At 39.7% G+C, this 21,960-nt stretch overlaps 1 protein-coding gene across 9 annotated transcripts in view; it reads right to left on the bottom strand.

Annotated features, from left to right (window-relative positions):
- The window catches only part of LOC133536526 (transcription factor 4-like), a 415,635-nt gene that overhangs the window by 374,588 nt on the left and 19,087 nt on the right, over window positions 1-21,960 (bottom strand). For 4 of the 9 annotated variants that reach the window (XM_061877137.1, XM_061877134.1, XM_061877139.1 and 1 more), the window contains exons 3-4: window positions 3,451-3,544; window positions 3,185-3,223 (exon numbers count right to left, since the gene is read on the bottom strand). The exons of 1 other annotated variant lie outside the window; for it this stretch is intronic. In XM_061877137.1, the coding sequence (XP_061733121.1) occupies window positions 3,185-3,223; window positions 3,451-3,544 (133 nt within the window). The remainder of the gene's footprint in view (window positions 1-3,184; window positions 3,224-3,450; window positions 3,545-21,960) is intronic. 4 more of the 9 variants (XM_061877140.1, XM_061877136.1, XM_061877141.1 and 1 more) reach the window with 1 other exon arrangement.

The following is a 21,960-nucleotide window of genomic DNA, read 5'->3' as shown; positions in this document are numbered from 1 at the left end:
ATACACACACATATACAAATTATATATATATATATATATATATATATATATATATATATATATATATATATATATATATATGATAAGATTTATATGGGTGTCGTCATAAATATCACCTTTGTCTGTTTTTGCACCTGAAAAGTCAATTGTGTGAGTAACTAATTCCAATACAAATATATTTTTTGTAATATTTTTTTATTTTATTTTTGGGGGGAATGAATGCATTTTATTCTGAGGGATTTTAAAAAATACAAACTAAACTGAATTGTAATTTAAATATATTAACAAAGTCAATAAAATTATTTAAAAATTATTCATCACAGCAAATTTTCAATCATATTTATGTATTTATTTATCTAATTATTTTCGAAAATGCTGGATGGCACATTTTGGAATGAAGCCTTACATATCCTCCTGAAAACAGATTTTTTTAAATTATTTTATATTTATATATTGTTTTTGTTTTTTCAGAGGATGTTGGGCCCCGGGAGGATTTTGACCTCATATCTGACTTACATATCATGAGTTATGATCATTTTAAAGTTGAATACTGCTGACTCATAAAAACGCACGACTCAGCACGCCAGGCTATACAATCCAGCTGGGCGGGTCAATCCAAATATCTATACTATTGATACCACAGTAGTATCAAATCGATACTAAAGTGAGGAGATTGATATTTATCCAGTTTTTACAAATAACTGCTTTTCATATGTTGCTCAAAAACATTGTTTAAATGTATTTTTATTGATCCTTGGACACAGGAGGGCAAATAAAGCATTATTGACTTTATTTTTTATTAAGCAATTATATCATATGTTGTGGATATTGTTACATTACATCATTGTATGTAAATGTGCTTCAATTGTTCACAAATGTGTTGTTTTGTTTGACTGTAATTTATTCCTGTTGAAATTCAACTAATTTAAGGCAAAACTCAACAAATCTGTATTAGCCCCATACCAAAATGTGTAGTATCGCCCTACTTCATATGCAAGACAACATTACATGAATTATAGATCATGCAAGTGTTTTAGTTCTTCTTATTTTCAATAGATTAGTCATTTAAACGGACATATCAGCTCATTGTTGCCCATGAGAACATGCCAATTGGCTGCCATTGATACAGAAATACCTGACTGGAGTTATTAGCAGGACTTATTGAAGATACATGCCTGACTTACTCATGCAAAAACACGTGTGGGCCCGCTGCTCTTTAACGCTTCATTTTTTTCAATATCAATCTATTTTTGGACACAAAAACCCCAAAAACAAAAACATTAAGATTTCTTAAAAAACAACACTTGTTATATTACTCAAATGGCTTTTGATTACAATCATCATGCCAAATTTAGCAGATAAAGGCCTCAGATTACGAAAATACATACTTTTTAAAATGTTGCATTGCGACTCAGTAATCTCACTATATTTAATACTTTATTATCAATAAACGGTTCTTTTTGACTTCATTACAACTGTATTATTCATCAATATAATGGCATACACTGTACTTTAAAATGTGTGCAGTATTTTTCACACACATGTCTAATTGCATTGGTAAATTGCTAACTGGGTATGGGACTGTACGAACTCCTGGGAGACAGTGTCCATTGCAGTGGACACTTTTTTGTTTTGCATGTCATTTTTTTTCAAAAATGTGTAAGAAAAAGACCAAAAACTAAAATTGCACTGCAGAGGACACCCACATATGTACTTTGAAATGTTGAAGGGTGTATAGTATTTTATGTACACCCTCCTGGGAGAAAGTGTCCAATGCAGTGGACACTTTTGTGTTTTGCAGGTCTTTAATTTTTTTTTTGAACATGTAAGAAAAAGACCAAAAACAAACAAATGCACTGCAGAGGTCACTGACATATGTACTTTAAAATCTGTGCATGTATTTGTTACACACACATTGTCTAATTGGATTGTTATATTGCTAAATTGGTATGTACACCCTCATGGGGGACAGTGTCCATTGCAGAGGACTTTTTTTTTTTTGGCAGGTCATATGTTTTTCTAAAACATGTAAGAAAAAGACCCCAAAAAATTGCACTGCAGAGGGCACTGACATATTTACTTTAAAATGTTAAAGGGTGTATAGTATTTGAATAATTGCATTGGTAAATTGCTAATTCGCTATGTACACCCTCCTGGGAGAAAGTGTCCATTGCAGTGGACAATTTTGTTTTGCAGGTCATTTGTTTTTCCAAAACGTGTAAGAAAAAGACCAAAAACTAAAATTGCCCTGCAGAGGACACTGACATATGTACTTTAAAATGTTGAAGGGTGTATAGTATTTGTCTAATTGCATTGGTAAAATGCTAATTTATTATGTCCACCCTCCTGGGAGACAGTGTCCATTGCAGTGGATACTTTTTGTTTTTGTTTTGCAGGTCTATTTTTTTTTCTAATATGTGTGAGAAAATACCAAAAAACAAAAAATTGCACTGCAGAGGACACTGACATATGTACTTTAAAATGTGTGCAGTATTTGTTACACACACATTGTCTAAATGCATTGGTAAATATTCATTATGTACACCCTCCTGGGACCCAGTGTCCATTGCAGTGGACACTTTTTGTTTTGCAGGTCATTTATTTTTCTTAAATGTGTAAGAAGAAGACAGAAAACAAAAATTGCACTGCAGAGGACACTGACATATGTACTTTAAAATATGTGCAGTATTTGTTACACACATTGTCTAATTAAATTGGTAAATTGCTAATTCGGTATGTACACCCTCCTGGGAGACAGTGTCCATTGCAGTGGACACTTTTTTGTAATTTTGCAGGTGTTTTTTCTAAAATGTGTAAGAAAAAGACCAAAAACAAAAAATGCACTGCAGAGGACACTGACTCATGCATATATATTTAATAAATATATTTTTGTTTCTGCAACACACCCCATTAATGCAGGAGTATGGAAGTATCTGTTTCCCTCCTCCCCCTCTTGTGGTCAAACTTGCTCCCACTGGGAGGGGGGGGGGAGCATTTCCTGACCCTACACTACTGCAAAGGAATTTCAGAAAGTGAAACCAAATAACACCTTTTGCACGTGCACTTTTTTTTTTTTTTTTTGCATTATGTGACACTTGTGAATTGGGGTACATTTTTTTTTTTTTTTGCAACTCAGCTTCACATAAAAGGTATATAAAAAAGGACTTAAAATAAGATATACTACCATGGATGATGGGAACATTTTCATATCGCTGTTTCGCATCTATAAGACAACAAAATTACCAATGCAGCATCACAAATATCCACACACACACACACACACACACACACACACACACACACAAAATGACAGAATATGCTCTCACTTTTTAAGTTACTTAAACACACATTTTATACATTCATTTGGGAAAATAATATAAAGCTCTATGCATGTAATTAAACAGCTTCTCCAGATTTTGGTGCAAAAAAAACAACGCAAAGTGTTCCTACCGCGCTAAAATCCAGCAAGTCGCTGAGTTCCTTGTCCGAGCCCAAAGCTGCCATCCGCTGTTGATGATGCATTTTTAGCAGCAATCCCACGTACCTACAAACATGCAAACAGATGGGAGGAATGGATGCACACAAGAGGCGGAGAGATAAAGGAGACACGAAGAGTGGGGAAAAAAAGACCTCTTTTTTTTTTTGCGTTTTTACGCGCAGCTCCGCTCCGGGTCTCCGCTGCTCTCCACAGCGCCAAATAAATCCGGTAAAACAAACATCTAATTTCTTCTCATCCTCAGCAGGAAGAAATGGTTTACTACTTTCAGCACAAAAAGAAAAAAAAGATGGTGTTTCTGTTTGGGTTGTTCTTGCCTGCCTGCACTTTCCTGCGCGGGAGCAAAGACGCACACGCTTAAAGAAATAAGAAATGAAAGAACAGGGGAAAAAATGACAAGTCCGTCAGAGAAGCGAACCTTGTCAAAGAGTTTTCAGTCCGTATGGAAGTAAAAAAATAAAGAAAAAGAAAAAGAAAAAAAAAGTCCCAGGTTGGACGTTGGAGTCCCGCGCGGAGTGTGCGCTGCTCGCAAGCCGGGCGAGGGCGTCCTGTGCTCGGCTGCGAGTGCTGAAGATGTCCGGGCGCTCGGCGCGGTTCCCAATGCGCGTGTCGAGTGGAGCTTGCCGTGATTTGTGTGGTGCTGCGGCCACCTAGCTTACATCCTCGTCAAACACCACCCGGCGTGCAACTGCGGGCTGCACGCTGACTACCTGCAGCACCAATGAAGACACTTCAAAAAAATAAAAAAAAGTATGCATTGGTAGTTTTTTTTTTTGCATTGGTTGACCTTATAACACAAGCAAAAATGTTACTTTTATTCACCATACTTGTTTCCACAAGTACCACTGATAGTCACACACACACCAGGTGTGGTGAAATGACGACCTGCATTTGACCCATCCCCTTGTTTCACCCCCTGGGAGGAGAGGGGAGCAGTGAGCAGCAGCGGTGGCCACGCCCGGGAATCATTCTGGGTGATTTAAGACCCCAATTCCAACTGTCAGGCTTGCCACTGAGTCAGTGTTTTAGTTTTTCTTCTGTGTGTTTAGTATTTCCTGTTTTTAGTTCCTGTCAGCGTTCTTATTTTGTCTGTTTCTCCTCAGCTGCGGCTGATTGGCACCTGGCCACACCTGGTGTCAATCAGCCTGGTCCTATTTGTACCTGTTTTTGTCCTCCAGTCAGTGCTGGATTATTGTCTTGTCGATGTCGCATCGTGCCGTGTCTTGTATTTGCAGCGTAGCGGTAAACTATATCCATTAGATGTTTGTAGCTTACTGTTCTTTGTTCCCTGCTTCCAGTTTTTTTTTTGCACTACACGTTACGACTTCTGTTTTCCTGCTCGCTACCCGCTAGCTTCCACGCTAAACCCTTTTTTTTTTTGCTAGCTTCCATGCTAAGCTCCTTTTACTTTCTAGCTCCCATGCTAGCTCCCTTACTTTGTTATCCGCCTCGTGCGCGTTTTTGATTGTACCCCTTTGGTTTGTCCTTGTTCTAATATTTTACCATCTTTAGACACTTCGTCCACTCCCATCCTTGCACGCTACACCGCTGCAACAAAGATGACGGGGAGAAGACGCTGTCGAAAATGAGCCGCGACTATCAGAAAGCGTCTCGAAGATGATCTGTAAAACATAATCTATGCAACATTTTCACCAAATAACTACCATTACATGTTATGTAGACCACAAGGAAGTGTTTTGAATTCATATTATGACCCCTTTTATTGGCCTCATAATAAGGTGCAGCCTATGGTCCAGAAAATACGGCAATCTATTCGACAATCATTAGAAAGATAAAAACCATATCTGAACCTAATTGTGAATTGAGCATATTTAAAAATTATCGTATTTTAAAAAAAAAACAAAAAAAACATCCATCCATTTTCTACCGCTTATTCCCCTTTTGGAGTCGCTGGCGCCTAACTCAGCTACAATCAGGCGGAAGGCAGGGTACACCTTGGACAAGTCGCCACCTCATCACAGGGCCAACACAGATAGACAGACAACATTCACACACTAGGGACCATTTAGTGTTGCCAATCAACCTATCCCCAGGTGCATGTCTTTGGAGGTGGGAGGGGCCTATCCCCAGGTGCATGTCTTTGGAGGTGGGAGGAAATAAAAAAACAGCATCTAAATAATTTATGCAAACGTCTTGGTGAGCAAATAAAATAAATGGAAGTCTATCCGTGTCCATCCGCCCGAAACGCAGCTGAGATAGGCTCCAGCAACCCTAAAAGGGACAAGCAGTAGAAAATGAATGGATGGGTGGAAGGACAGACACAATTAGCAGCACTTCACAAACATTACAAAACCAAACTTGAGCAACACTATACTTTTCTGTGAGCTTCTGGGTGATGGTGCAACTGCAGGAATTATGTATTACTGCAGTCACTATGACCTCAGAGGAATGGTCTACCTCAGACTTGGGAAAATTAAGGCCCGTTAAGCTTTTTAAATCTGGCCTGAAGGACATTCCCAATTTTTTTTTCGATCTTTAAGATGGAAAGTCCAGCTGCCATGATGATGTGCACTCATGTTTTATAATGAACGCAAGTCTTCAACTATACTAAGTATTAAAATGCTTGGAATATGCGCTTTAGCATTATATACTAGTTACTATGGTCATCCAATTAGTTACTATGGTCATCTAACTAGTTACTATGACATCTAATTAGTTACTATGGTCATCTAATTAGTTACTATGGTCATCCAATTAGTTACTATGGTCATCCAATTAGTTACTATGGTCATCCAATTAGTTACTATGGTCATCTAATTAGTTACTATGGTCATCCAATTAGTTACTATGGTCATCCAATTAGTTACTATGGTCATCCAATTAGTTACTATGGTCATCCAATTAGTTACTATGGTCATCCAATTAGTTACTATGGTCATCCAATTAGTTACTATGGTCATCTAATTAGTTACTATGGTCATCTAATTAGTTACTATGGTCATCTAATTAGTTACTATGGTCATCCAATTAGTTACTATGGTCATCTAATTAGTTACTATGGTCATCTATTTGGTTACTATGGTAATGTAAGTCACAGCAGCTCAGATGAGGCACCAAGCAGTGTGGGTGGGGAGCGTTTCCACAGAGTGTCAGCCTGAAATGTGGGTGCCAGGGACAGATGCGGAAGGAAATTTTTACAACAAAGTTCTACAGGATAAGTTACATTAGATCAGATTTTAGGTTGTTGTTTTTTTCCATATTTCACTGTTTTTATGTTTCGCTTGATTGTAAATAATGTCGATCATGAATTGATTAACGTGGACCCCGACTTAAACAAGTTGAAAAACTTATTGGGGTGTTACCATTTAGTGGTCAATTGTACGGAATATGTACTGTACTGTGCAATCTACTAATAAAAGTATCAATCGATCAATCAATCAAAGATTGAGAAGGGGTGTGAGACGTAAAAGAGGAGCGACGCTCATATGTTGTCAATATTCAGTATTTTATCATTCATAGTTAATACTGTAAATCCCACATTATAGTCATTTACTTTCTGGCTTGTCTCATTTAGTAGAACATTTAGAATTCCCTTCCACTTTTCGAGGCAGTCTGTCATAACATTTTTTAGCATTCGAACAGACATTGTGAGTTTTTGTACGGGTGTTCCTAAAAATAGGACCCAACAATGCAAGCTAATTGATGCTAACATGCTATTTAGACTAGCTGTAGGTACATATTGCATCATTATACCTCATTTGTAGCTATATTTCAGCTCATTTATTTTCCTTTACTAATGTTCGTGTATTTATATTATGTTCATGACACACTATCTGTATGTAATACTGGCTGCATTTCTGATGTTTGTGCGCCATGTTGTTCCAGACCACAGCAAACGTTAGTCAGCTTGCAAAGATTGTAATAAATCCATTAGAAGAAGACCGCCTGTCTCCTTTAACTTGGACACACACACATTTTCTTTTGACCGGTGTCAGCCAGTAGTTTCCCGGCGTTATCTCACCCTCTGAGAAGCCTCCGTTTTACTAATATTTTCCAATGTTGTAAAAATGTGTAGAATAAATATTAAAACGTCAACATTTCTGCAAACAAAGATTTGCATCAGCCCGCGACACTTTGTCATTTTGATAGTAGGCTAATATAGACACTTATATCATGTGTTGCCCTCAATATAAGTCTTATATATGGTTTTTAATTTTTTGAGGCTCCAGACATATTTTATTTTTGTATTTTTGGTCCAATATGGCTCTTTCCACAATTTATGTTGCCGACCCCTGGGTTACGCCTATGTTCCAAAATCATGCATGTTAGGTGGAATGTGAATAGTTATTTTGACTGGTAGCCAAGTCAGGGTGTTCTCTTCTCACTTAAGACAGTTGACACACTAACTCACTCAAAATCCTGAATGATCCATCCATGTATTTTCTACCGCTTGTCCCTTTTAGGGGTAAAATAGAATTTGTTTGTAAAATGAAACAACTGAAGAGTCCAGCATCCTGGAAGCCATTGCCTCCAACTGTCTACTAATTATCTACCCACTAGAAATGTTATTTGTAAACAATAAGAAAGCATCGGTCAGGCCTGCGAGCCGCAAACTTCTTGCAAGGGAGGCGGAGCCGCAAGTGGAGATCTTGGCCCTTGTCCTTGTTTGTGATGTTGTTTGCATTCATTACGAAAGGGAATCTGAAAATGAGAAGCAGCTGCAGATGGAGAACAGGTCTACTTAAAATGCATTAAAGTCGCCGACGGAATATAAGACAACTCATAATGAAGAGCAGTGCACAAACTTATATTCATCCATATTCATTCAATGTGCTGCACATGTGGAATCAAATGTTCACAATCATTCCGACAATTCAATGTCAAATTCTTTATCAACTTCAACCAAGGATGTGTTGTTTGTGTTTGTTTTTTCTGCCTTAACTAAGTTTGGTAACACTTCAGTATGGGGAACATATTCACCATGAATTAGTTGCTTATTAAGGTAACAAAGACAACATTTAGAGTTATTTGGACACCATGGCAACATATCAGAGTTAGTATTAGGGTTACTAATAAGCAATCATTCTGAGGTTATTCGAGAAAACTTTTAGTTTACTGGTTGCATAATAAGGCCGTGCAGAATAAGGCATTAATACATACATACTTAATGACTAATTAAGAGCCAATATTTTACTAATTTGCACTTTAATAAGCAACTATTTAATGGTGAATATGTGTACCCCATACTAAAGTGTTACCTTAAGTATGTTAACACAACAAACCCAACTTCCATAAAAGTTAATGATAGAGTTGGGCTTACCGTACAGTAGGTGAAAACAATGATTATTTTTAATTTTAATTTATATTACAAGACAACCAATGCTGAGGTTGAATGACCTCTGGGTGGAGAGTTGAAAGCAGGCACATTTTTTTAATAGACAGGCTAGGAACGCAGAACTCTGGAATGCCCTCCTGGTAACAGTTAGAGATGCTACCTCAGAAAAAGAGCATTTAAGTCTCATCTTAAAACTCATTTGTATACTCTAGCCTTTAAATTTTAATATTTAATACCACCTAACATTTGACAACCAAACAATTACACAAAGTGACTCGGTAAAGAACCTGGGTATTATCTTCTGCCCAACTCTCTCGTTTGAGTCCCACATCGAGTGTTACTTAAACGGCCTTCTTTCATCTCAGTAAGATCGCTAAAATGCATTTAATTTTGTCCACTAGTGACGCTGAGATTGTCTTGATTACTAACATATTTTCAGGTCTCACTATGTCTAGTATTAAAAGATTACAGTTGGTACAAAATGCGGCTGCTAGACTTTTGACAAGAACAAGAAAGTTTGATCATATTACGCCTGTACTGTATATACCTTTATATACATATATACATACATATATACCTATACTGTATATACCTTTACATACATACATATATACCTATACTGTATATACCTTTATATACATATATACATACCTATACTGTATATACCTTTATATACATATATACATACATATATACCTATACTGTATATACCTTTACATACATACATATATACCTATACTGTATATACCTTTATATACATATATACATACATATATACTTATACTGTATATACCTTTATATACATACATATATACCTATACTGTATATACCTTTATATACATATACACATACTGTATATACCTTTATATACATACATATATACCTATACTGTATATACCTTTACATACATACATATATACCTATACTGTATATACCTTTACATACATATATACATACCTATACTGTATATACCTTTATATACATATATACATACATATACTGTATATACCTTTATATACATACATATATACCTATACTGTATATACCTTTATATACATATATACCTATACTGTATATACCTTTATATACATATATACATACATATATACCTATACTGTATATACCTTTATATACATATATACCTTAAGATGCGACTTTAAGGTTTTGCTACTTACGTATAAAATACTACACGGTCTAGCTCCATCCTATCTTGCTGATTGTATTGTACCATATGTCCCGGCAAGAAATCTGCCTTCAAAGGACTCCGGCTTATTAGTGATTCCCAGAGCCCCAAAAAAGTCTGCGGGCTATAGAGCGTTTTCCGTTGGGGCTCCAGTACTCTGGAATGCCCTCCCGGTAACAGTTCGAGATGCTACCTCAGTAGAAGCATTTAAGTCTCATCTTAGAACTCATTTGCCGTTTCTTTTCTGTTCTGCCTTCCTCTCCCTTGTTGAAGGGGGGGGACAGGTCCAGTGGCCAAGAATGACCAGAGTCCAGAGTCGGGACCCGGGGTGGACCGCTCGACTGTGCACCGTTTGGGGACAGCTCTGCGCTGCTGACCCGTCTACACATCGGATGGTCTTCTGCTGGCCTCACTATGGACTGGACTCTCACTATTATGTTAGATCCACTATGGACTGGACTCTCACACTATTATGTTAGATCCACTATGGACTGGACTATTATGTTAGATCCACTATGGACTGGACTCTCACACTATTATGTTAGATCCACTAAGGACTAGACTCTCACACTATTATGGTAGATCCACTATGGACTGGACTCTCACTATTATGTTAGATCCACTATGGACTGGACTCTCACTATTATGTTAGATCATCTATGGACTGGACTCTCACACTATTATGTTAGATCCACTATGGACTGGACTCTCACTATTATGTTAGATCCACTATGGACTGGACTCTCACTATTATGTTAGATCCACTATGGACTGGACTCACTATTATGTTAGATCCACTATGGACTGGACTCTCACTATTATGTTAGATCCACTATGGACTGGACTCTCACTATTATGTTAGATCCACTATGGACTGGACTCTCACACTATTATTGATCCACTATGGACTGCACTCTCACTATTATGTTAGATCCACTATGGACTGGACTCTCACGCTATTATGTTAGATCCACTATGGACTGGACTCTCACGCTATTATGTTAGATCCACTATGGATTGGACTCCCACTATTATGTAAGATCCACTATGGACTGAACTCTCACTATTATGTTAGATCCACTATGGACTGGACTCTCACTATTATGTTAGATCATCTATGGACTGGACTCTCACACTATTATGTTAGATCCACTATGGACTGGACTCTCACTATTATGTTAGATCCACTATGGACTGGACTCTCACTATTATGTTAGATCCACTATGGACTGGACTCACTATTATGTTAGATCCACTATGGACTGGACTCTCACTATTATGTTAGATCCACTATGGACTGGACTCTCACTATTATGTTAGATCCACTATGGACTGGACTCTCACACTATTATTGATCCACTATGGACTGCACTCTCACTATTATGTTAGATCCACTATGGACTGGACTCTCACTATTATGTTAGATCCACTATGGACTGGACTCTCACACTATTATGTTAGATCCACTATGGACTGGACTCTCACTATTATGTTAGATCCACTATGGACTGGACTCTCACACTATTATGTTAGATCCACTATGGACTGGACTCTCACACTATTATGTTAGATCCACTATGGACTGGACTCTCACTATTATGTTAGATCCACTATGGACTGGACTCTCACTATTATGTTAGATCATCTATGGACTGGACTCTCACTATTATGTTAGATCATCTATGGACTGGACTCTCACACTATTATGTTAGATCCACTATGGACTGGACTCTCACACTATTATGTTAGATCCACTATGGACTGGACTCTCACTATTATGTTAGATCCACTATGGACTGGACTCACTATTATGTTAGATCCACTATGGACTGGACTCTCACTATTATGTTAGATCCACTATGGACTGGACTCTCACTATTATGTTAGATCCACTATGGACTGGACTCTCACACTATTATTGATCCACTATGGACTGCACTCTCACTATTATGTTAGATCCACTATGGACTGGACTCTCACACTATTATGTTAGATCCACTATGGACTGGACTCTCACTATTATGTTAGATCCACTATGGACTGGACTCTCACACTATTATGTTAGATCCACTATGGACTGGACTCTCACACTATTATGTTAGATCCACTATGGACTGGACTCTCACTATTATGTTAGATCCACTATGGACTGGACTCTCACTATTATGTTAGATCATCTATGGACTGGACTCTCACACTATTATGTTAGATCCACTATGGACTGGACTCTCACTATTATGTTAGATCCACTATGGACTGGACTCACTATTATGTTAGATCCACTATGGACTGGACTCTCACTATTATGTTAGATCCACTATGGACTGGACTCTCACTATTATGTTAGATCCACTATGGACTGGACTCTCACACTATTATGTTAGATCCACTATGGACTGGACTCTCACTATTATGTTAGATCCACTATGGACTGGACTCTCACACTATTATGTTAGATCCACTATGGACTGGACTCTCACACTATTATGTTAGATCATCTATGGACTGGACTCTCACACTATTATGTTAGATCCACTATGGACTGGACTCTCACTATTATGTTAGATCCACTATGGACTGGACGTTCACTATTATGTTAGATCCACTATGGACTGGACTCTCACTATTATGTTAGATCCACTATGGACTGGACTTTCAAAATATTATGCTAGACCCACTCGACGTCCATTGCATCCAGTCTCCCCTAGAGGGGGGGGGGTCACCCACATCCGCGGTCCTCTCCAAGGTTTCTCATAGTCACTCATTGACATCCCACTGGGTTGTGAGTTTTTCCTTGTCCTTATGTGGGATCTGAACAGAGGATGTCGTTGTGGCTTGTGCAGCCCTTTGAGACGATTGTGATTTAGGTATATATAAATAAAAATTGATTGATAAATAAACCCCCTTTTAGACCATTTGATCTGCCCCCCCTCTCCTTCGTGGAGATTAGGTGACCACAGACAAGTCCATGTCTGAAAACCAACACATGTAGTTGAACTGTTTCAGTCATCTAATATCAATTAAGTAATTCTACTACATGTGTACCATCATGTTTGTGGTTAACCCGGGCTCAGTCATTAAGAGGTGATTATAAAGACATAATTATGTCCACATTGCCTGTGCTGTATGAGAAATCAGAGACTTAAAAGCCGATTAAACGCAATCTCTTCACAGACTATTTTTTTTTCATTATCAGCGTGCGAACGTTGGGACGAGTTGTAGGAAGTAGAAACAACACATCCTCGTTGAGTCTGTTTGCCACAATAACCTTGACAAAGAACAGCAACACACAGTTACGGCCTGACACGGAACAAAGTATTGTCTGTCACATCTGGGTCACAGCTGGACTTGACACAAGTTGCAACAAACCAAACCGGAGAGCAGAGACCAGGGGAAAATATTTCTGTCTTAGATAGAACTGCTTCGTTTGATCATTTAGGCTTCTTTCTGCTTGGTGGACAACAGACTTAGTTGAAACATGACAGAGGTGTTCCTTGGGTTAAAAACAAGTCAAATTGAAGTGCATGTCGGAAATCGAGATGCATTTCCTGAAGGAATTGCGCGTGAATGCTCCAATGCTGAAGTTGAAGTGAAATGCTGACAGAATGTAGTATGAATGTAAGAATAGTTTGACTGTTGAAGAATTTGAATTTCCAGTAAAACAGGAATTGGGTTTGGAACTTGGGATAGTGTTAGTTTGAATGTCCAGGATGAGTAGAATGTGTCAATATTGGAATGGTTTAAAACGTGGGAATTGTGCAACTTGGAAAATATGTCCCATTCATTTCAAACAATCATCCATCCATCCATCCATTTTCTACCGCTTATTCCCTTTCGGGGTCGCGGGGGGCGCTGGCACCTATCTCAGCTACAATCGGGCGGAAGGCAGGGTACACCCTGGACAAGTCGCCACCTCATCGCAGGGCTAACACAGATAGACAGACAACATTCACACTCACATTCACACACTAGGGACCATTTAGTGTTGCCAATCAACCTATCCCCAGGTGCATGTCTTTGGAGGTGGGAGGAAGCCGGAGTACCCGGAGGGAACCCACGCATTCACGGGGAGAACATGCAAACTCCACACAGAAAGATCCCAAGCCTGGATTTGAACCCAGGACTGCAGGAACTTCGTATTGTGAGGCAGACGCACTAACCCCTCTGTCACCGTGAAGCCCACTTCAAACAATCAATCAGTGTTTATTTATATAGCCCTAAATCACAAGTATCTCAAAGGGCTGCACATTAGGGCAAGGAAAAACTCACACCCAATGGGAGGTCAGTGACAGTGACTGATGACTATGAGGACCCCCGCTGCCCCCCCCCCCAGGGGACCGAAAGCAATGGATGTCGAGCAGGTCTAACGTGATTTTAATGAAAACTTCTCAGGTGCACTGTTGATTTTTGAGAAATTTAAAAGGCTTTTAAGTACACTACATAGTCCAAAAAAAGGCGGTACTACAACGTGTTTTTACTGTAAGTATAATAGTAAATATAAAAGTTTGCATAACATTGCAAAACAAAACGCCAGGTATTAAGTCTGTGTGGAGAGACGGAGCAGACAGCGGGCTAGGAAAAATGGCTGTCCTACCCAAGATGGAGGCCAGGAGGCGGAGCATGCAGCAGAGAGGAGAGGCGTGGCGCACTGAGCAAGCAGAGTCACGGTTTAAGTGACACACCTGCTCACAATCTCTGCATCTTCTGCTGCAGAATAAAAGAGGCGAAGGAGGAGCGATCGTGGCAGAAGTAGTAGGAGACAACTGGACACAAGATCAGACGAGCGTACAGACAAGCGAGAACAACCGAGAGCCACGGAGCGACCGAGACGAGCACAGGAAGACGCGAGCAGCGAAGGAGGAGCTGAAAGAACGACCAACTGACACTGCAAGCAGCTTTATTGAAAAATACAGAGTCAAAATCTGTGCGAAGCGACGTCGTTCCTGTTTGGTCCACGTCACCCACACGATGGCGGCAGGGAGCCGTTTCCAGTCTGCTAATAGGTGCCTTTTTGCGGTCCTTATACACACACACCATAATAATACTCGTATGTTTTAATGTGCCGACAATCCATCAAGCGGTTCGGCTTCATAGCTTACCAAAGTCATTGTAAAACATTTTGACGTTTTTTTAAGTGCCGTGTGTAATGTTCAAAATTCTCAATGGAATATTTAAAGTTTTGGTGTTTACTGCCATAATATTGCAGTCTACACGTATCTCTTATGTGTGGCTGCCATCTACTGCTCACACTTACCATTACACCATGTTCCAAATAAAATTGCTTCAAGGTTTGTAAGCACAATCAGAATTATGCCATTCATTAGGCGCACCTGGCTATGAGACGCACTGTTGATTTCTGAGAAAATAAAAGGCTTTTAAGTGTGCCTTCAAGTCCAAAAAATGCGGTATTACAAAATATTTTTACTTCAAGTGTAATAGTAAATATAAAAGTTTGCATAACATTGCAAAACAAAATGTACACGTATCTCTTATGTGTGACTGCCATCTACTGGTCAAACTTAGCAAAAATTGATTCAAGGTCGGTAAGCACAACCAAAATGCTTCGGTACATTAGGCGCAGCCGGTTATAAAACGCACTGTCGATTTTTGAGCAAATGAAAGGATTTTAAGTGCGCCTTATAGGTACCGATTTGGCAACGGTATCAGACGGTATCATTATTCAAGCGTAGTAGAATTAATATTATTACTCTGTAACATTCTCGGGAACACAGACTAATTCATGTCGGACATGCTCCTGCTGGCGGTGAACGCCAGAAAGAAAAACACGTGGGAATCGGGTGCAGCTGTTTGCTTCAACCGCCGGGGTCCTCGATATAACCTTCAGAATAAAACCTCACCAAAACACTTTGCGGTTCGACAGTAGTTAGCTGACTCTAACATTTTAAGAGACCGTGCTGGATTGTAAAAAAATGAGACCACCGGCGACAGCAGTCGACCCCTTGGCAGCCGTATCGGAAGTTCTTGACGTTAAAAGTGTGAAGTGTCAATGAAAGATAGACTCCAAACGTTGACAAAAAGTCTCCATTTAAAGTGAGACAATGGACGCGGTCGAGAGAATAGTTTGACGCGGAGGATTTAATGACATAAAAACACACATTGAAAAGCTTATGTCGCTCACACACACACACACACACACACACACACACACTCCTGCAGGGAGGCAGTGTAAGCACAATAAATATATGCGACTGCACATGCATATTAACTCCTTTATGTCTCTCTAACACTCTCTCCCTCCCTCTCTGTCACACACACACACACACACACACACACACACACACACACACACACACACACACACAGAGTCTCTCTGCGGTCTCGAACAGTGTGTTTTTTGCCAAACACCTGTGTAATCGTACAGCTGTGGAGAATGCTGGGAAAGGACCGAGGGAACTGAACACCGCACAGTTAATACCCTTTGATTCCACCAGGATCACCAAGTGTGCGTAAGTGCGTGGGTGTGTGTGTGTGTGTGTGTGTGTATGTTTATGGGTGTGTGTGTGTGTGTGTGTGTGTAAGTATATGTGTGTGTGTGTGTGTCCTGGCAATTCTTGCTTAATGGGGACATCGCTCTGTTTACCTTTAGGGGACATCTGACGGTATGGGGACATTTTTAAATGATAGTCAGATCCATTCTGAAGATGCCTAAAAGATTTTTAAGCTTTGGCCCATAAAACATGTTTACTGGTTAGTTTGAGTGTGAGACATTTGCAACATGTCATATTTAATTTGAACTTTTCTTTCCTTTTTTTTTTTTTTTTTTTTTTTTTAAAATGGTCCTCAGTAGTCACGAACAAATTTGTGTGAATTATGCAAAAGTATTAAATGTTGGTCCCCATGAACCATATTAACTCTTTTTTCCCCCCCAGGGTCCCCAGTAAGACTGATCAGCACATTACTTCATCAATCCAGAGATTTAAAGACGTGTATGAGCTAACTGGCCAGTGGACATTTTACCTCTTTTTTTTTTTATGTCTCCACAACCTGTAGAAAGGGTGGTCCCCACAAGTCATGATTAACCAAAACTTTGTCCCCATTCCAAATGATAACATTATATGTGTGTGTGTGTGTAGTCTGGCAATGCTTACTTAATGGGGACATCACTCCGTTTACACACAGTCACCTTTAAGGGACCTCTGACGGTATGAGGACCGAAAAACAGGTCTCCTAAAGGGAAACCTTTTTAAATAATAGGCATCTTCAGAATGGATCTGACTAAGTGATTTTTAAGCTTTGGCCCATAGAACATGTTTACTGGTTAGTTTGAGTGTGAGACATTTGCAACGTCATATTTAATTTGAACTTTTTTTAAATGGTCCTCAGTTGTCACGTACAAGTGTGTGAATTATGCAAAATGATCTAAATGTGGTCCCCATGAACCATATTAACTCTCTTTCCCCAGAGTCCCCAGTAAGACTGATCAGCACATTACTTCATCAATCCACAGATTTAAAGACATGTATGAGCTAACTGGCCAGTGGACATTTGATCTCATTTTTTTAATGCCTCCACAACCTGTAGAAAGGCTGGTCCCCACAAGTCCTGAACAACTTGGTCCCCACAAGTCCTGAACAACAACTTGGTCCCCATTTCAAATGATAACCAGTATGTGTGTGTTTTTGAAGATTGGGAGAGAGCACACACTTAAGTGTTGGCTCAATTTTTTCATTTTCTTTTTAAGTGTGTGTATGTATTTGTGGTGTTTGTGTGATGGGTCCCTAGTATCAGCATTCTGGAACATTTCTCAACCCTCCCTCCACAGCTGAAGTTATCAAGCTCCCTCTTGTTAAAAACAAAAAACATCCACCAAAGAGCAAGAATGTGCTGGAACAGTTGCGTTTCGAACTTTTCATCGTTGCATAATGCACATTTTCACCTACGTCTGGCCTGGCCAACCCGCGGCTCGCGAGCCTCATGCGGCTCTTTAACTAGTTTCATGCGGCTCTTCAGGAGCTGTCACATGACATGCGTCAAAAATGCTTGGCTGGCGCTGTCATTCACTCCCCCTACAGCTAGATGGCACACTGACCATTAAGCCTGTTTGAGTGACGTCAAACGAGAAAAGAGACAGATATACAACACTGGTTGCAAACATGCACAAAAGGTTTGTGACCCGGTTCTGTGATCTACAACTGAAAAGACCACAGATTACGATCCTCGTCGACCCATTTAATGCGGAGACAGACTGTTTGAAAGCCCCGCTCGTCACAGATGAGGCTGCGGCTGAGTTGGAGATGATCGACCTTTGTGAGGATGATCAACTGAAAGCTGTTTTAAGGGAAGGGACCATTGAGTTCTGGAAAAGTGTGCCAATTGAAAAATACCAACATCAAACGAGCTGCGCTTAAGATACTGTCCATGTTTGGGTCAGCGTACGTCTGCGAGTCTGTGTTTTCTACCCTGAAACATGTGAAATCAAAGCATTGATCTGTTCTGACTTACACTCATTTGAAAGAATTGCTTAGAGTGGCAACAACAGAATACAAGCCAGATTTGAAGAGGATTGTTCAAGATAAGGAATGCCAGAAGTCTCACTAAGCAGCATAGTAAGAGAAAGATGTTATTGAAAATTATTCTATTATTGTTTATGGACTTGCTTGAACTGAGAGTTTGTGTGTGTGAGACAGTGCAAACAATGTTAACTGTTGAAAATTACTGATATCATGTTGGTGTGGTTATTTTCATTAGATCTGGCTGAGCAGAGGTCTGTGTATGCTTGCATACATTATTAAAAGATGATTTTCATGTGTACCCATGTGTATGATGTGGCTCTTAGCAGTAACACAGAAAAAAAAGTGGCTCTTAGTCTCTGACTAGTTGGCCACCCCTGATACGTCATCGAGTCATGAAGAACCGTATTTTCCGGACCATAGGGCGCACCGGATTATGAGGCGCAGTGCAGATGAGCAGGTCTCGTCAGGTCCTTTTTTGTACAAAAAGCGCACTGGATTATGGAGTGCATTAAAAAGGGTGTGTTGAAATTTATCCTCTGCATTTGACCCATGTTCACCCCAATGGAGCAGTGAGCAGCAGCGGTGGCCACGCTCGGGAATAATTGGGTGATTCAACCCCCAATTCCAACCCTTGATGCTGAGTGCCAAGCAGGGAGGTAATAGGTACCATTTTTTTGTAGTCTTCAGGTATAACTCGACCGGGGTTTGAACTCACAACTTCCCAGTCTCAGGGCGGACACTCTAACCACAGGACCACTGTGCTAACATGCATTATTTCAGAATATAGGCAAGACCGTACAAACGCCTAGCGAGCATGGGAACAACATGCAACATATTTTTCAGACCATAAGGCGCACTGTCTCTGAGCGGGTGTCTTCAGGTCTAATTGTATACAAAAGGCGCACAGGATTATAAAGTGCAAATAAAACGGTCATGATTTTTTTTCTAAATGTAAAATACTTTGTGTTCGCCAGTGTTTTTCAACATTTTTTGAGGCACACCACCAGCAGAAAACATAAAAAAAAATGAAACTCCACCACTGTGTGTAGTCCTTTAGTTCTTGTCTTGTGCTGTTATTTTGGTGTTTTCCTGTAGCAGTTTCATGTCTTCCTTTGAGCGCTATTCCCTGCACCTGCCTACTATGTCATGCATGGATGTACTTTGTGGATGCCGTCTCTGCTCCACACGCTGCAAGTTTTTGCTGTCGTCCAGCATTCTGTTTCTGTTTACTTTGTAGCCAGTTCAGTTTTACTGTCGTTTTACATAGCCATCCCAAGGCTTCATTTCCTTTTGTTCATTTTTGGGGTAAAAGTTACATACCTTTTTACCAACACGCTGTGGTCTGCATATTGGGATCACAGTTCTACAGCAGAGTTCTACACAGCACTGACACTCAGGAACGGCACAGCATTTGCAGATTATAATTATTGATTTGCAAAAAAATATTTTTTGGACCATTAAGGTAAAGTTGTATAATTTCCCACAGCACACCAGACAATATCTCACGGCACACTTGTGTGCTGCGGCACAGTGGTTGAAAAACACTGGTCTACATTACATGGAACGGTGGTTCTTTGGTCAAAATGTTGCATACCGTATTTCTTTGAATTTCCGCCGGGTATATAGTATGTATTACTGCCGGGTCAAACTCGTTTTTACCAAAATAAATCAGTGCATGCTTAACAATACTGCCGGCTCAGGATTAACACCGGGTCAAACTCTTTTCACTAAATATTATTTCTATTAGCGCATGTCTAGAATTTCCACCGGGTCAAACTCGTCACGTCACGAGTGACACTTCACCTGTCATCATTTTCAAAATGGAGGAGGCTGATTTCAATCATTTGAAATCGCATAAAGGGAAGATTAGGAGCTATTCAGTAGGATTTAAGGTCCAATATGCTAAAAAGAACAGTAAGCAGCTATGTTTTATTAATATACCGTAGCTGCGTGTGTCAAATATGAGTCATTAAATGACTCCCGCCTCCTGGTGGTAGAGGGCGCTAGTGATCCTTCTTGCAACTACTCGGCTGCAGAAGAAGTGACAACAAGCAGCAAGAGTGAGCAGCGATCCTTTATTTTTTCCTCTCGCTTGCACTTTTAACATGGAGGATTACATATCTAAAATAAAACTGTTTTCTAAACTGGACTTTCAATCGAAGCAGGAGGTAATAAAGGAAGATTTCCATCGAGACAGAGAGACTTTTAAAACTGAAGAAAGATAAGGAAGACTTCAATAAAACATGTTATCGATGCTTTTGATCAGAAGGAGCTGCGCATGGACTTCATTTATAAGTAAAGGTAAGACCATAACGTTTTTTTTATTAAATGTGCTTTTCATGATGGGGGGGCTGGTTGGGAACATTACATTTTCATGACTAAATTCAGCTCAAGTAAAGAAACGAGAAGAAATCCGTGTCTTTTTCATTGTCCTGATGGGACATCATCCCCTGAACGTAAGTAAAGATGTGAAAGATTGTGTGTGCTGTAGGTTTTAGCAAAGTTGCAAGTCTGAGTCCATGTGTCTTCTGTGCCGAGGCCGCAACTTTTTTAGGCACGTGGAAACGGGTGCCAGGCAGATGTTTACAGCGGTTTACACAGGTGCAGACGGTATATATGTACACACACAATATATATATATATATATATATATATACATACATACACACACACACACACTTAGAGTATACTTACATATAGACACTATATATGTTTGATTACATACATTTACACACATATACATACATATGTATATACGCACACATGTGGGGGCGGAAGGGGAGAGAAAGCCAGTGAGATAGAGCGAGAAAGTCTTGAAAGAGGCAGCTGAGGTCAACTTAAGGCCACTGTCCTCTGTTTATGAAGTCAAAAATGTTATTTTCATTCCCGTGGGGTTCTGGAATGTGACAATCGGAGGTTTCATTTACTTGTACTTCTCCACCAATCTTTGGAATTCAGGTTTCAATCATCATTAGTCTATGTCAAAGCAGTTGAGTTTGAAAATTACAATAAAGTTGGGCGTATTTTGCATGTTAACTTCAACTGCCTTTTTAGAAAAACATTTCAGTGTTCATGGATCTATGCCAGAGCAAGAAGGGAGTATTGAGTCCTAATAACGAGTGCCATAGGGGTAGGGAAGATCCTGAAATTATGGGCACAAACCGATTTTGAGTATCAATTCACAAACTCAAACATATTTTGATCTTTTTGTCGTGTCTGACGTCACATCTGGCTCAAACACTTGGCAGGCAAACAAGCACTCAAGCAGCACTCAGAGCAGACTCAGTCAGACTGCCCCGAAAGTCATTGTCACGATTAGTGAAGTGGTGCTTGCAGCGTGACCGCAAGGATGCGGAGAGCGGAGTATACTCATGTACAAAGAAAGATGAGTGCAGCTAGGAAGTGCACAGGAACTAAGCTAGGAGAAGATGAACATACTCTAAATAGAGATTAAACTTACCTAGACGTCCATTTACAGGGAACAACGATCAAACCCTGACAGACAGGCAGA

This window comes from Nerophis ophidion, linkage group LG17 (genome assembly GCF_033978795.1).
Source record: "Nerophis ophidion isolate RoL-2023_Sa linkage group LG17, RoL_Noph_v1.0, whole genome shotgun sequence".
Classification (NCBI taxonomy): domain Eukaryota; kingdom Metazoa; phylum Chordata; class Actinopteri; order Syngnathiformes; family Syngnathidae; genus Nerophis; species Nerophis ophidion.
This window is presented reverse-complemented; position numbering and strand designations above follow the sequence as displayed.